The 17751-nt window shown below is 37.4% G+C and overlaps 2 protein-coding genes across 8 annotated transcripts in view; one reads left to right on the forward strand and one right to left on the reverse strand.

The window, feature by feature from the left end:
• Positions 1 to 9332, reverse strand: part of LOC122068520 — a 27953-nt gene extending 18621 nt beyond the window's left edge. For 6 of the 7 annotated variants that reach the window (XM_042632418.1, XM_042632421.1, XM_042632398.1 and 3 more), the window contains exons 1-5: positions 8308 to 9332; positions 5792 to 6091; positions 5583 to 5708; positions 5197 to 5277; positions 125 to 183 (exon numbers count right to left, since the gene is read on the reverse strand). In XM_042632418.1, the coding sequence (XP_042488352.1) occupies positions 155 to 183; positions 5197 to 5277; positions 5583 to 5708; positions 5792 to 6091; positions 8308 to 9208 (1437 nt within the window). In that variant the 5' untranslated portion in view covers positions 9209 to 9332 and the 3' untranslated portion in view covers positions 125 to 154. Of the gene's footprint in view, positions 1 to 124; positions 184 to 5196; positions 5278 to 5582; positions 5709 to 5791; positions 6092 to 8307 lie in introns of those variants that run through there. The other variant, XM_042632428.1, reaches the window with a different exon arrangement.
• A 5654-nt stretch (positions 9333 to 14986) lies between these two features.
• LOC122072269 (zinc finger protein WIP6-like) lies at positions 14987 to 15807 on the forward strand (the record flags this gene model as incomplete). Its single annotated transcript, XM_042636855.1, is given in 2 exon segments — positions 14987 to 15457; positions 15531 to 15807. Coding segments are annotated over 2 exon segments (673 nt in total), but the record flags the coding sequence as incomplete, so codon positions are not given.
• Between the last annotated feature and the right edge of the window lie 1944 nt (positions 15808 to 17751).

Raw genomic sequence — 17751 nt, forward strand, 5'->3', positions numbered from 1 at the left:
GGGGGGGGGGGGGGGATTCAAAGTCAAGGTATCGTAATCCCTACACAAAAGGTCAACACAATCATATGATATAGTAATTCCAGATAAACTACATAAACATCCAAACAATAATATGTGTCCTTACCACTAGGAAAGATAAAACCATCTATCAACCTCAGGAAATTGCATATGCATATATGTTTCCTGCAAAAAAAAAAAAAAAACACGCACACAATGGATGTCAAGCATGCAAAACACAAAACACCATGTGGCGTAAACATAAAATATAGGATAAATTTCCACGTCACATTGAAAACAATGAAGAAATCCAAACAAGGCCCAATATTGGCATTAGCATCACTTGATAACATCTTGACTTTAGGAATTTTTTGTCAAAGAAATTTTCCAAAGATCTCAACAAGAAAAAAGAACTACAGGAGTACTATTTAAAAAAAAAAAAAATACATTACATCTAGGCCCCCTAAGTTTCTGAAAAATTCAGGTTCCTCTGCTTGCTTTTTGTAAGAGTTCACCTAAAACTCTTTAGCCTTTAAAAACAAGACAAAACAAACAAGATATAACACTTCTACTTAAATATCCTCATTTTTCATTTAGCCCAATTGACTCTTCGAATTAAATGGCAATATTTGCATTGCCAACAACAAAAGTAAAGTCAAATTTAGTTGAAATTGACTTTAGTGTACAAGGAAATGAGATAGCTCACCCACTGAAAGACCAGCAAGGTCGGAGTGGAGAAAATCCACACAAACCTGCTGTTTGGACCGTGAGCCTAGGAATTCAGAATCTCTATCTACCGTAGTTGTCACGGCAACTAGGTGACCCAAGGCGTTGGAGGGGTGCCTTGGCGACAAGGCACTAGGCACGCAGTATATGACTATATGCTATACCAGCTATAATTTATATAATCATGCTTATATGCAACATAAAAGCTATATCAAAGCAATTTTAAATAATTATGACAGTAATAACCTAATATAATGGGAGGCCTTGGCGCAACAAAAAGGTTGCTTCATTGCAACTTAGTGGTCAAAGGTTCGAGTCAGGAAATGGCCTCTCCGCAAAGCGGGGGTAAGGCTGCATAGATAATGACCCTCCCCAGACCCCGCAATAATAGGAGCCTCATGCACTGGGTACGCCCTTTCTAGTAATGACCTACCTAATATGAGAAAACCAACAAATAATAAACAAAGTATAGGATATAATATAAGCATAGTCATTATAAAACAAAACAATAAACATAAATCAATGTAAACCCATAAAGTGTCAACAGAGCGTGCTATTGCCTTGGACCCAAGTGAATGCCTAGGGGGTGCTAAGGTAATGCCTTGATGACTATGCTGTCCACTGCTTCTATCCTCATGTCTCACTTTTTTGAGGTCATTCAGTTTTTTTTTTTCATAAATCAGTTCTTAATTATTTTGAGTCCCTTCATCTTGGAAGCTTTTGTAGCAGCAATCCTCAAATAAATTTCATTCACTTTTCCATCTTGCAAACTCTAAAACTGCATTGAAGGAACTTTCTGACGAAGGCTTTGAATCTACTTGCCTGACTTGTATGCTTTTGGTTATAGATCACCCCCAACTCTGGAGATGCACCTAGTAGGATTGTTGACAATTAGTAGTTCATGGTATTCAGTACTTCTGGATTATCTTTGTTGGTGTAGGTTCTTTATAGGGATTTACTTAACCTAATTGCAATTTATTTACTTATTTTTTTTGAGTACTTACTGATTTGTGGTTCCCGATTGAAACCTAGTCCTGATCTTCATCACTTGAAGACCTTGATCAGTGAATAACATAAATAGGTTGTAGTCAATATGCAAAGATGTAATTGAGGTTGATGCCATTACACTGGAGCTAATAGAAGAGTATTGTTGATACAGATCTAGGGTTCCAAAACTGGAATCAGATTGCTTATGGGCCCATCCGAGTATTAAATGGTTCAATTGTAAGAAATAATGGCAGATTTGTATAATATATTCGAGTTTACAAGTGGGATGGCAATCTGGTAAACAATTGAACTTAAAACCAAAAGAGAAGAGAAGGGATGCGTAACGTATAACGTGGGAGGGGCAATCTTGGAATGGAACTTAAGATCAGGGATAGTGGGGAACAAACATAAAAGAGGGGTAATATGGAACGTGGGCAATCAAAACTAAAGGGGTAAGTGAAAATCCTGAATTGGGGGTCATCATTTCCTACCTCTACCACAAACCAGAGGCGGAAACCAGGTGCCAAATTGTGAATTGGGGGGTTATAAGTTGGATCTCATATTTCATGGCAAGGTTCCCGATTCAGTGACCGCTTGATTGATGCTAAGGTTCAGCCAAAAAGGTAAGCGAAACGAGGGAGTTTACCTCTCAAATCAGAAATGGCAGAAGGTTTCAGAACCAGATCTGTTCTCTGGTTAGAACTTCTAGCATGGAGCAAAGATCGACCCAAGAATATGAAGGTGGTGAATCATTTATATTGCAGGGATGTTTCCTACCAATCTCCAACCAATCTGAAGACTATCACTAGAGATCGATATCAACAACTTGACCTGCAAGTGCTGTCCAGAAACAGGGGCGGAAAAGAAAACCAGGAAATAAGGAGAAGAAAGATGAAGAAATAAAGTGAGAGAGATCGCAAAAGTGGGGGAGAAAGGGGAGGTCACACGACTAACATGACCATTGTTCTGTACCTAGCCGACAACTCAACTCATTCTTCAAATCTGCCCAATGAATTGGGTTACATGCCTACTTATAATAAAACCAAATTAAAAACTTCATAATAAAAATATGATTGAAATAAAACGAAATGTCCTAATTATTCACTAAGACCTAGACTGACAAAAATAGAAACATAATAAAACTCAAATTTAATTCCCAACTTGTCTAACAACTACCCAAAAATTAAAGATTACATATATTCCCCAAAATAAAATAACTCATTCTTTCCCAAATAAAATAAATCCCCAAATACTTAAAATATCTTACGGAACCGCAAAACCCAATTGGACCCAATTCATCACTGTCTAGATTGCCAGAAGGGTCAATCCGATTCAGTCAGGACTCTACATCAAGAACCCAAGCTAGATGTGGAAATTGATAGGAGAGTACGTTTTTAGGGGTTTACAACCATAGTTTTCAAGGCGACGACTAGGCGTCTAGGTGGCCTAGGTGGTCTCTCTAAAAGGATAAAAAGTCAACCCCCTAGTCCAAGAACAAAAACTAAATTTTTGTTGTACAGGAGATTTTCAACTTTCAAATTTTGGGGTTTTTCTCAATTCTGAAAATTTCATAAATCTTATCATGGTAAAACATTACTAAAACCCAAAATTCCTGTAAAATAATCTTTTATTTTGATATCCATCAAATTATTTTCATTTACGCAATTTTTACAGCATTCCTGCACTTTGAAATAAGTTTGACTAGATAATTAACCTTTTCATTAAAACTCAAATTCAAATAATCTTAGACTTGTTGGAAAGCTGATTTTGTGCTCTACCTAATACAAAATGTCTCATGTAAAAATAAAATTATTTGACTAGTCAAACTTATAATAAAATAAGAGCATTTCTCTAAATGTTGATTTTGTATGATTTGATGTGGCTTATGTTGATTTTTTTTTGGCTTATGTTGATTTTTGATGACTTGATGTGGCTTAATGTTGATATTTTATGATAAAAAGTATATGTAGCATACTAAATAATGTTAGAAAATAGGTAAAATAAAAAAATAACACTTGTTCCCCTTAAAGGAGGTCGACTTGTCGCCTAAGTGCTTAGGCAGCCCTCCAACGCCTTGGTTCGCCTTGACGTCATGTCAACTATGTGACACAGAGACACACACACACATATTACCAAAAGAAAAAAAAAAAAAAAAAAAAGATGTTTAGGCATTGGGTTGGGAAGCAAAAGATGACAGGAAATTTTTAGTTCTCATATTCTGAGGATCATCGATGTTGGGAGCTGATGGGAATGACAAACAAGATCTTACAGTCAAAGACCTTTATTATAAGTCCTATAAGGGCAGCCTTGTCCACAAAAGATTGTTTACCTTCTTTTGGCAAACCAGTCAAGTTTGGATTTTGAGAATTTTAAGTAAGTGTCAGCACATTCTCATCAAGTTAAGTGAGAGTCAATTAATAAAACAGATCTACCTGCAATGTGTCGGAAAACTACAAGGGAGGTTGGAAGCATTGCTTAGTTGAGGGTGTTCAGAAATCTTAGGGGTCCATGGGGTAATTTACCCAAAGTAAATAAAAGTACCAAGAATCTTTATTCATTTAGAAAATGGACAAAAAGTGGCATACAATACAACCATTTTTTTCTCACTTAATAAAACGGATCTACCTGCAATGTGTCAGAAAACTATAAGGGAGGTTGAAAGCATTGCTTAGTTGAGGGTGTTGTTCTGAAATCTTAAGGGTCTGATGCAGACATGGCTGCACTTGCCTGGTCGGACCAGCATGACCAGCTTGGAACCTTAGAGCCAAGAAGAACCGGTCCAGCAAGGATTTTGGCCCAACAAGGGTTGGACGTAATTTATTTAGGAATTTATTTATTGTCTTCTATTTTATGTCTTTATTTCCAAAGAAGTAGGAATCGTAGGACTGTTAGGAGTTATAGTTGGTTTGCTTTGTTTCCTTTTAAGATTGTTTATTAGTTTAGGCTAGTTACTATTTCAGTTGAGTTTCTAATTTTATGTCTTTATTTTCCTATATTGGCTGTAATCGATGGATAAGTTAGAGAGATTTGAAGAATGAATTAAAGAATGTATTGATTGAAGCCTAAGGGCTAGTATGTGCTTGCGTGCTTTCCCCTTGTCCCCTTGCTACTTTGATCTTCCCCCTTCTCTAGAGGCCCTCCATCAGGGTCAATGGGGTAATTTACTCAAAAGTAAAATATATAAAGTATCAAGAATCTTTATTCATTTACAAAATTGACAAAAAGTGGCATACAACACAGCCATTTTTCCCCATCTGGCAAGAATGTGAAAAGATAAACAACTGAAAATGGAATGGAAGTTTATTCCTTTTCAGTGTCCCATAAAAACAACACAAAATTTACCACCTCGTATAATACGCATGGTTCTCATAAAGAAGCTGTTAATATTTCAAAATACCAGTCATTTATACCAGTCATCTACGTTGCCTCTAGGCTACAGTTTAGCATATTCTGGCTACATATCGAATAAAATTACCCCTTTTTTACCTTGTCCAAGAATCAGAATTGCATTGGCAGCGAGAGGAACAATGTCCTGAATCTTTTCACTTGCAAATATTGCTTGAATAGCTAGTAGACAAAACAGGAGAAAATTTAGTATAAAAACTGGAAACTAAAGATGGAATATATATTCACCGTGAGAGCTATTACATTGTACTTTACTCCAAAAAGTAAATGATGAAAATATGTTTCCAATTACAAGATGATACAACCTCACTGGAAATAAGAATGAGAATTTTCCATTTGAAAACAACCGAATGCAGGTCTACACTAGGAATTAATTGAGTTGGCTCTCCCCAAAGCTAACGGTACGTATGTGATGAGTAGACATATAAAGATTAAACAGTTAATTAACTTGACAAGATTGTAGAAACCTGAGATTTGTACTTGCTTTTCTTCAATGTCATTTTTAACATCCTCATTGGCAGGAATGTCCATGTCAGAAATTGACATAGTGTGCACAGAATGGAATCCATCTGATACCCAAAAAGTCTGTGTTCCTGCAAAACGGCGGCAACTGTTCTTAAACCTACCTGAAACCATCTGGGAGTTTTTCAAAAAGAAAGAAACAAGAGTACCATACTCATGGAAATATCAGGAATAACAGCTAGCATTTGGGCTTTCATGGAAAGATTTAAATGCCTCATGTGACCTTTGATTTCTGATCCAGAGACTCTATTGTACAGCCAAAGGAGATGTAATTCTCCAACCATATCCAAGATTAAGAACTTATTTGGGGATAATGCATGGATGTAAGCTGCTTTTACAGGCATCGAGAATAATGTGGTAGATTTCGAGCTTTGGGATTCTGGATCCTTAAATGACATGAAGCATGTGCCACATTCACGTGAGTCCTGTCTCAATTTCACAGTCCTAAGCTTTGCTGCAAGTCAGTTACAAGGCACAGTAAGCTATCATATCAAAACACCAAAGTAAGCACTAAGAAACAACAGAGTAAGCAACTTTGAGTTGAATCTACAAATTACAAAAACACATGAAGAAATTTTCATGGCATTAACGAGCTGAAATTTAAGGAAGACGAAATGTGAGTTTGCTACATACATGTTTGCCACCTGTCAGCAAACTGAGGATTAACTTGAACAAAGAAAAAGAAATAAACATATCCGATCCCTAACATTTTTCTAATAGGCAAATTCACACCAAGTGGCAACCCTAAAATTTAGCTTGTCGGAACACACTGATTTCAGAATGCAGTATAGCCTGAGAGTAACACAAAAAAAGTATGCTACTTTCAAATTAATGATTAAAAAATTTTCTAATAATTGTGCAAGATGGATAAAAGATATATGAGAGTAAATGCAAAACAGAACCAGGAAAATTAACAAAAATACATGAGAAATTAAATAAAGCAATCAGTACAAGGGAGAATTACACAACCTATGATCAATGACAGTTTGGATTCTTTGTTTTTCTTTTCCTTTCCTTTTGATGAATAACAAAAATTTATTAAAAAAGGAAGAGCAACAAACATGTGGAGCAAGAAAGCCAAAGAGGCAAGGCAGGCTGTCCAAGCAGAGGAAAGAAATAAGAAAGTACACCACCATAATTGCAAATACAATGTGGGAAGAGGATAAATTCAACTCAACTAAGCCTTATCCCAAAAAGCACGCACGTCCTTCCTCACCACTTCAACACATTTCATCGTCAGACTTCTCCTCGTCATTTTTACCACCTTAATTTGAACCATATAACCCCGTCTTACTGGTGCATTTATTGGTTCTCGTTTCACTTGTCAACACCATCTAAATGGGCCTTCCCTCATCTGTTTTTCACCTGTTGGTGCAACTATTAAGTTTCCTTGAATGTGTTCGTTTTTAACTCTTATCCTTTCTACACTCATTAGTCTAAACATCTCCACCTCTCCACTCACGTAATGTATATGCTATTCCAACTTCCAAGATACTCTCTCCATTGGTCTAAAGCATCTCTTAGAGAATTAACAAACAAAAGCATCAAATGGAAAAAGGTATTCATAAAAAATAAAAAAATAAAAATGAAGAAAGGACCTCTCCAATCAAGTGAGATAGTTTCCCAAGGACAACTCTTCTCCAAGGTGAACCAACCAATAACAATTGTTTAATTTCCCTCATGCAACAAACTAAGAACTCCAAGGGAGTGACCCTACTTGAGACCAAATAATAGAGATTCCCTTCCAGCTCAAAGGCTGTTTTCAGTTGTCCAGAAAACCCACCAACAAAAAAATTTTAGGAAGAAAGGGCATTGGTCGCACTTTACCTTCGTATTTCCTGAAATTTACGTGCCAGGTGATTTTTTTGGATTGCCTATTCTTTTTCGCCTTTGGCATTATTTTATTTTTTTTCTTTATCAGTCCAATGTCCTCAAAACACAATTCTTTTATTTCCGTTTCTTCCAATATATTGCCAACTGCGCATGGCCCACAGAAATGCCCCACTCTAGTGAGTCCCAAAAAAAAAATCTGCCGACGTGTGATGAAGCTAGAATTGGGTCGAGCCTACAGATTGGTAATCAATTCATTTTAGTAAAAAGCAAGCCAAAGAGAAACACTTCAACTAATTGCATTATTTCTGTTGGTTCAATAGACTTCCATGATGTTTACAAGAATTAGATGGGATTTCATAAACATGCATGAAATATTTCCACTGCCATGGGAACCAAAACACATTTCAGAATATAAGTTTAGAAGCTTAACTAGCAGAAACCTAATCAACTACCACAAGATATAGTTGGTATATATCATTGCTGGACAGACTTGTCCCAAGTAAAATACTTAAAAGTGTTAATATGTTAACCTTATTAATTCCAATAATTTCAAGCTCTCACTATTTGAATCTGTATCACTTATTGCATACAAATAGATTATTAAATACACAATCTACTCTATAAGGAAATTCTTTCACATCATTGAACAATGTATATTCAAATTTGGCTGCCTCATCCATGAATTGCATAAGAGATTAAAGCACCCTGCCACCCACACATTGTCTAACTGCCTCTAAATTGCTCGTTCATTTCATCATGTTCCAGACATAAACACATACTTATCACACATTGGATCGAAGAAATGATGGAAAGTAATGACAAGCATTTCAAATATACCATATTCATGATGCCCCTCAGCCTTAGTGAACCCATTAGTTGAGACTGCGGTTCCTTCCTGCTTGGCACTTTTTCCATCATTACCACTAACCAAATGCTTCGAATACACAGTCTCTGTGCTATACAGATCATTAATTCCATTAATTGTCGGAATTGACCCATTCGGCAGATTCATTTTTCTCTCTGGTCTGCGCTTAAGTTCCTGCTGTCTGTTAACCCGTCCTTTAACAAGGGGCCTCAATGGAAACACCCTAACACCATTGTCCTCGCCAAGAAGCAAAAACCCAAACAAAATAGTCATCGAACAAATCGGCAAAGTACAGTCAATAATAGCACACTTCACCAAGCGCACGCCCACCCCATCATCCTCATCCCCAACCATCTTAGCTGCAAAAACAAAAATTTTACGAGCAGACACCGAATGCAATGCGAAAACATTAACTGAACCGGCTAGTTTAATCGATAACCCATGCGACAGATCAACGACGACACCTAATCTATGATCACAGCTGATGCCGCTCCGATTGCAACTCAGTTCAGCTTTTGCAAATGATGCCTGGTTCTTCCTGAGGATCCAGAACCGGAGAAGAACCGACGAGCCACCGTTATGTGGACCGGCGACGACGAAGAGGACTCGACCGTCGGTGGAATTAGGGCTTCCATGAAGGCGGACGAAGCAAGCAGAACTAGATGGAGAAGGGATTAAGGTTTGGGGAGGAAAGGAAGGAGAAGGAGAAGAAGTGAAGAGAGGAGGAGAAGGGAGAAGAAGAAAGGAGGAATCGGAGTACATCAAAGCAAGAGACTGAGAGATTGGTTCGAAGAGAAGAGACCTTATCTCCAACGAAGAAGAAGGGTGAGCATGGAGGGGAAGGTTGAGCTTACAAGCCTGAGTCGTAACCATCACCACTACCACAACCACCACTTACTAGAAACTAACGACTTGGACCTAAACCATCTCCTCTGTTCTCTCTGCGTTTTCTGAAAATTTCCCGTCAATGGCGACGGTGTCTTTGAAGGCAAGATCATCTTAAGTCGTCGTTTCGTATAATAATTACGTTTTTTTTTTTTTTTTTTCTCAAATAGAAAAAAGCATTTATTGTGTTTTTTAAAGTGAAAGAGTCTTTCACCAAAAAAAAAAAAAAAAAAATGATCTCGCACTGTTGCTTGATTCAGGATATTCTAATCAGGAATCTTTTATATTCGATATAAGCCATCAGATTATAATCTTTCCATTGTAAGAGAAACGATTTCGGTTTTTTTATGGGGTAAATTACATTACTATCCATTTTTGGGTTTTCTTTACAAAACTACTCTGCAATATTTCAGTTAACAAAAATACCCAAAATCAGGTTTAGGTTTATAAAACAACTCAAAACAATGATTCTCCTTCATATTTCCCATACAATCAGATATTTTTATTAACTGAAACTTTGAATGAGTATTTTTGTAAATCAAAACCTAATTTTGGGTACTTTTGTTAATTAAAACATTGAATGGGTAGTTTTGTAAACATAAATATGATTTTGGGTATTTTTGTTAACTAAAATTTTAGATTGGTAATTTTATAAAAGAAAACTCAAAAATGGGTAATCATGTAATTTTACTTTTTTTATGTTGTAAATGTGCTATCCCGGCTTTAGGTTGCCCACAAATAAGGTTGTGAAGCCCTTGTATATACCATTGGATTGGAATGTTTCATATCACGAAAGATAGGAAATAGAGATGTCATTTTAGAGGTGTCAGTCAGTCAGTTCAGTCCAATTTCATTATGGGTTAAGTTAGTTTCGGTTTGAAAATGGTGAAATCGAAACCAAACCAATAAAAAAATATTGATTTTGGTTTGGTTTTGATTTCGGTGTAGTTTGGTTTTGATTGGCTTCGGTTTCTTGTTCAGTTTGTAGTTGGGTTAGTTTTGGTTTTTATCCGATTTATGTTTAGTTTATCATGCAAATATATACAAAATTATGCAAAACACAAATGATTTTTATGAGTTTTGCGTTGGTTTTAGTTTCTTACTAGTTTCTATTTGATCTTAGTCTAGGTTTTGTATTGTTTCGATTTGGTTTTGGTTTTGTTCATTTTTATGCAGTTCAGTATGGTTTTTGGGGTCGTAATATCCCAAATTGAAACCAACCCAACAAGAATTCGGTTCAGTTCGGTCTGGGCCATTTCCGGTTTGGGTTAGGTTTTGACTCCCCTAGGTGTCAATTTGGTGAATCTAATGCCTAATGTATTAGCTTGCAGTTTCTACTTGAAGAGCAGGCGCCAGAAGGTTAGTAGATCGACTCCTGTCACATGGGTGTGACTTTGTATTTGTATTTAGTATGATCCCACCCCTCTCCTTATCATTCCCCCTACAACTCTAGTGTGTGTGAATAAAATCACACATCCATCAACTCTTGTCACATGGGGGTGACTTTATATTTACCGTTGTTTCAACAGGAAACAACAATCTATAATAAAAAACAGCAATTTGAAATGAAAAAATTACATGATTACCCACTTCTGGGTTTCTCTTTACAAAATTATCCATCAAAAGTTTCAGTTAACAAAAATACCCAAAATTAGGTTTTCTTTACAAAATTACCCATTTTAAGTTTAAGTTAACAAAAATACCAAAAATTGAGTTTGGGTTTACAAAAGTACCAACTCAAAATTTTAGTAATAAAAAAATACATGATTATATGTGAAAGATGAAGAATCACTATTTTGGATAGTTTTGTAAACCCAAACATGATTTTTGGTATTTTTGTTAACTGAAACTTTGGGTGGGTAGTTTTGTAAATCCAAACCTAATTTTAGATATTTTTGTTGATCAAAACTTTTTGTGGGTTATTTTGTAAAGGAAAACTTAAAAGTAAATAATCATATAATTTTTCCATTTGAAATCGCATATTACCTCTCCCTAAGTAATACCCCGATCACCCTGCTGCCTAGAGTCTTTGACACAATGTGCACATAGTCCAATGCTCAACACATCTTTATAAATTGAACCTCCATAGTTTTTCTGTGCACAGCACTTAAAAAAAAAAAAAAAACAAAAAAACAAAAAAAAAAAACAAAACTAAAACTTAAACTTCGAGATTTCTATGCACGGAGACGTAGTGCTCATTGTTTGGAAAAATAAAAGATCTTGTGAGACGGGGTGCTGGGATGCTTTTCTGCGTGTTATCATGGTTCAGTGTAGCACAATTGTATCAATGACGATGCACCTCACTAACCAAAACATGCACGATGGCATCTTTTTCGCCCCAACAAACCTGCACCTAAACAAGCTCCAATCTCTTCCACTTATATAGAATCTCCCAATGTGAACGCATTCCGACCAACCAAAGAATGATTCTATACATGCGTGCCATCATCTTTCCATACACCTTACCACCCAGAAGTTTAAATGGAATCTAAGGACCCGTTTGATAACGTTTCAAGAAACGGAGTAAAAAGCGTTTGATAAAACTGTTTCATTTCACTTATTTTTAGAAATAAAAATAGAAATTTTTATTTATTTATGGTTCAAGAAACGACCCAGGCGAATTCTTTCACTGGTGGGAATTCTTTTACTGGTTACCATCGACTTCTAAAAACATGACTTATCAAACACCTTCAATTCCGTTTCTGTTTCTAGAAACGAAAATTTGTGTTTTTGTCGTTTCTTGAAATAGAAACGACATAAACGTTATCAAACGGGCCCTAAATTATAACTCACTCATTTTGATAAGTTTTACACGGATTCCAATTCCAAGAGAGAGAATAAGACTTTGGGAGAGAAGTAAGCTATTGTTTCCAATAGTTTCTATAGGAAAAAACTGGCAGATAACACTTCAAACTCGTCCAACCTTGTTCAAACCTCTCAATTTGATTATTTTCTGCATAGATGTATGAGAATCGCTATAACTTCTCTGGCCGAACTCCAAATGATGCAATTCAACTTACGTTAGAACCAAGACTTGACGAATTTCATTTTATATGAAGGAATCTTAGACCAGTTCAGCCACTAAGACTTCTAAAATGGCTTTAAAGTGGACCCCACTGTACGATTCTATAAAAATGGCAACTTTTGATATACAAGGCCTTCACCTGCTGCTTCATGCATTTGACAAATGTTGTGTAAGCACATAATACACTGTAAAAAAGCGTTTCACATGTCCGGGTGCCTTTGTAACCCTGTTAAATGACCAAAATACCCTTGACACATTGTATATTACCATTTGACCACTTCGGCTCTTCCAACTCACCAATAGCTACTTCCTCAACACCAATATGACTAAATATGTTGCCAACAATGACAATCCGACCCCATAAACCTTTAACTACCCAACATAATGCGTTCTAGACATAGAATACATTCCAAGAATGCATGCCAAACACAATGTTAACTTTTCTCAAGCTTCAAGCCCCCGCCAACCCCTAAAAAATAAAACATAGTGAAAGGATTTGAAAATTTTGAACATATTCATGTAAATGAATTGGCAAGGGCATAGCTGGTTGTGGTCTATTGATGGACTGACATGTCTGTGTTCCTTGTTGATTAACATGTGTCCAACATGATCAATACACTACCTCTCTAGCAGGCAGCACCAACAGTGGTGGCAACATGGCATTGGCATGCATCGACCATGGCACTCAAGTACAGAGTAGTAATCTAATGGGAAAATTACTAGATTACCCACTTTTGAGTTTCACGTTATAAAATTATCCATTTTATGTTTCAATTAACAAAAATACATAATATTAGGTTTGATTTTACAAAACTAACCAAAACATTGTTGTTCCTATGCTTTTTGACCTTTTTACCCTCCACCTCCTCTTCTCCGATCAGCATGTCCACCCTAATCCTCCCGCCCCACCAGCCCCATCTCTACATATCATTTTTTCTACCTTGTTGTGCAAGCAAAGAATAAGGATCCATCAACGGCACATGTGGTTGCACAAAATCGATCTGTATCAAATTTGCTTCTGTAAATTTCTCTCTCCTCACTCTCTCTTAGACTTTTGGGGGTTTTCTGAATGGATCCGATGATTGATGCCGGGTTTGTTGAGATAGAAATTTTCGATGCTTAATTTCAAACTTGCAGAGATAATGATGTATGAGGTTCGTCCGTCACTCACGACATCCAGTCAGTCTTTTTTTGGTGGGAATTTCCTATTGAATCTGATATTGTCGGATGTGGAGAGATGGCTAGTGTCCAACATTGGTTAGCCATATTTTTCATAGTTTTTTTTCCCCATTATATCCCGTAAACTCTCTTCCAAGGAGGTCGCCAAAGGTCTCATCTATGTTTTATTTATTTTTTTGGTAAGGGCTCTCATCTGTTTTAGCATCTCCCAAACTCTCTTTCAACTTTTTTTATTATTATATTAAATTTGCAATGAGACAGAGAGGGAGAGAGTAAAGGATGAGAGGCTGGCATACCCAAAGGTAGGGAATTCTAGGAGGCGTTTTCCGATGACCTAATCGAAGAAGAGAATCGCAATTATTAGAAGGGGAAAAACTTCATGCAGCCATTGAGCAGAGGGAAGCTACAGGCACAACCGAAGGGGAAAGGGGGTGAACAATTTGGTTCAAATCTAACCTAAAGGATTGCTAAAGCAGCGATGGGAGATCCTGAAACAACGATGGGAGAAGGGAAGGAAGAAAAATATGGAGGGTAAAAATGTAACTAAAATAGTAGATAGATGAGGGAGGTCACTATTTTGGGTAGATTTGTAATACTAAAACTTATTTTGAGTGATTTAGTTAGCTGAAACATAGGATGGAAAGATATATAAAGAGAAACCTAAAAATGGATAATCATGTAGTTCTCCCTAACCTAATAGAAGAGGTCCTGATTCTGCATGCAAGGAATTAGATCACACTTAGATCCGGATCCTGTTAAAAGTCAGGAGCCAATATCCGACGTACTACTAATTCAGTCTTTCTCAAATTTGACTGGCCAATTTCTAAAATTTCCCATTCTTCATGGTCTTTCTCATGCATGTATGGCGACATTTCTCCATCACTCTTTGTCATTGTCAGATTGTTTTGCTTTCTTCTTTTACATAACTTAGAGAGAGAGAGAGAGAGAGAGAGAGAGAACCAGAGTGAAAAGAGGTAAAAGAAAACAGACCAGAGAGACGAAAGTGGGGGGAAACGAAGAAGAGAGTCAGTCCATGTCTCCTTATCAAACTAACTCATTTAAGTACCATAGACCAGAGAGAAAGTGTAAAGTGCTTAAGCTAGACACACACACACGCAGAGAGAGAGAGAGAGTAAATGGGTGGCGAGAAGGAATGCAGGCGGAGAGAAAGCAAAGGGTGCGTACTGGGTGGAGAGGGCTCGGAAACCGAGCATTTCACAAGCAACCAGAGCAATGCAGCGTCAGTTGGACTGTTGGTACACGCCCTTCCATGCTTGATCATCATCCTGCACCCTCTGATTTCTGATTTCTTTTCTCTCTCTCTCTCTCCCCTCCTTTGCCGCTCTCTTGTCTCCCTCCATTTCCCAAACCATGCCAAATCCAATTTTTCTCATTTCCCATCCACCCCACGTGCATACACCATATCAGCATTTCACTTTCCAACTTTCAAGTTTCCCGACCCTACTCAAAATCCCAGAGAAACCCTAATCCAATCAACCCTCTAACCCACAACCTTATTTATTGCACTATGTGCTCCAAAACCCAAAACCATTTCTCACAGGCCTAGCTCCCCCATCTCTCTCTCTCTCTCTCTCTCTCTCTCTCTAACCCACATAGCAAACTCATATAACATCACCATGTACACTCCTTCACAGACCCACTTCTCCTCAACTGAAACAGAGAATAATTATCACTTAGAAGCTGATGAAGATGAAGATGAAGATGAATCCATATTGCTCACCCTTTCTCCACCCGGTCAACACCTCTCCAACCGCACTGCCTCACATCACTCCTCCAACGTCAATGCCTTTGACCGAAACCAAAGCAATGAAGATAAAGTAACTGTAGCTCTTCATATAGGCCCCTCAAGTAGTAGTACTCCAACTACAAGTTCTACTCGTCCTACTTCTAGTGATAGTATCTCCCTCGAGGGACAGTACTGGATTCCATCCCCAGCTCAAATCCTTATTGGTCCAACACAATTTTCTTGCACTGTATGCAACAAGACATTCAACCGTTACAACAACATGCAGGTTAGTTGATTTTTTTTTTTCGTTTCTACATTTGGTGTTTAATGGGTTTTAATTTCTTTTGCTTGTCTCTTAGATGCATATGTGGGGGCATGGATCTCAGTACAGAAATGGTCCACAGTCGTTAAGAGGAACAAAAGTTGGGTCTTCAATGTTGAAATTACCCTGTTATTGCTGTGCTAAGGGATGCAAGAACAACATTGAATACCCACGGTCGAAGCCATTGAAGGATTTTAGAACACTACAGACCCATTACAAGCGTAAGCATGGGGCTAAAGCTTTCTCTTGTCGCAAGTGTGGAAAGGCTATTGCAGTGAAAGGAGATTGGAGAACTCATGAGAAGAACTGTGGGAGGCTTTGGTTTTGTATCTGTGGTTCTGATTTCAAGCACAAGAGGTCACTTAAGGACCATGTCCGTGCTTTTGGGGGTGGTCATGCACCAGTAGGTGACCATGGCTCTCTCTATTTCTTTAATTATCTTGCTAATTAAGATGTAAGACAACATATATGTGTTGTTAGGAATTCAAGAGGGAGAAAATTAGTAACTAAAGATGAAATGCAGTTCTTTGAATGTAGTTTTGTGGATATAAAGCTCAAAATCGAATTAGTTATTACTAATTAAGATTTGCTCACTATATTAGGACAAGATTTGCTCACTATATTAGGACGTTCTAGAGAGAGAGAGAGAGAGAGAGGGTCTTGCAGTGCAATGAATGAATTGCAGAGTCCTAGTTTGTTGTCATCAGAACTCAGAAGTGTCTCTCTCCCTCTCTCTCTCTCTCTCTCTATATCGCTGCTGAGGGTGTGAGCTTCGACTACCACTGGTACTACCACTTGTGAACACTTTTGTGGACCCTTTTGTCAGTAGGGTTGCAAGGGACCACTGACTTCACTGATTTTTGGGGTTTCTCCCAAAGAGGTTCTTCTTTCCTTTTCAAAGCAACAACAATCAGAAGTTCCGAAAGAGTCTGAGAGGCCTCTTCTTACCCGTTATACTGAATAATGGGTGCATGCAGGAGATTATCATGTTGCTTGGTCACTTGAATCTTAAATTCTTGACCCTGGATGGCTGGATACATACGTGTTTGCTATGAAATTGTCCTCTTCAGAGAGAGAGAGAGAGAGAGAGAGAGAGAGAGATACCGTATACAAGTACGCTCTATTACAGGTAATAATAGTCATGTTGGAAATCAAGGCAACATGAGCCTTGTGTGATTTCTGAGCTACCTTATCTTTTTTCTTCCTGACTGATTTGTATTCACAACTCTAGTAGAGTACGCAATCAAAGGTTACGATTTCACTACATTGCTAGCTAATGTGCAATGGACATTGTGGAAATGGCCTTCCATCGATCTAAGAATTCTATGATGCACCCCACCTCCTAAGGGTTTAAGTGCAAAACAAGACATCCTCACCAAAGTCCCATGCATTTAAAACACATCGTGGCGAAAGTGGCTATCAGTTGATCTTATAATGTATCATAGTGTACCATATCTCCCCGGCGTTCCGGACACTATAAACATCCTCATCGCATGATTTCACTTCGAACAAGATGATATGATGCAACTAAGTTATCTAATAGCTACTATACAAGTAATATATACATGAAAGGTCCACAATAGAAGTCTTGAGTCCCCAACGGACTCACCACTATATAGATACAAGGGGTTGAGTTTTTCACATCTTTGATCAATCACTCAGTTTTCCCTTTTGTTCTCTAGAAATTTAGACTCAACAATGGATATGGCAACGTCTACCCAGAAAAGGTAAAGTTTGACTCAACAATGGATATGGTAACGTCCAGTGTTGTCAATTCGGCCGAATAATTCTTGAATTATTTGGCCGAACCGAATTTTTTCGAATTTTATCAAAAATTCTGACCGAATCCGAATTAAAAATAAAATTCGGTAAAATTCGCGATTTTTTCAAAAGTAAATATAAAACGCGAATAATTTAGACCGAATCCTAATTAAACCAAATTATTCGGTCCATTTAAACAGTATTTAAAAAAAAAAACCCAAAAAAAAAAAAAAAAAAAAAAAAGACAAAAAAAAAAAGCCAATAAGCTTTTTTGACCGCTTTTTTGACCGAATCCTTAAATTAATCAATCGAATTATTCCGAATAATTCTCCGCCCGAATAATTCCTGAATCTGAATTTGCTAATTATGGGTCAGCCTGGTTCTCCCCTGTCATCTCTTCTGTGCAGGTTGGCTGGAGCACCAGGAACTACAGGGAAGATCATCCGGTCAATTTTTACCACATCAGTCTTGACTTGTCTCGAGTTTTTTTTTTTTTT

This window comes from Macadamia integrifolia, chromosome 2 (genome assembly GCF_013358625.1).
Source record: "Macadamia integrifolia cultivar HAES 741 chromosome 2, SCU_Mint_v3, whole genome shotgun sequence".
NCBI classification, from domain to species: Eukaryota; Viridiplantae; Streptophyta; class Magnoliopsida; order Proteales; family Proteaceae; genus Macadamia; species Macadamia integrifolia.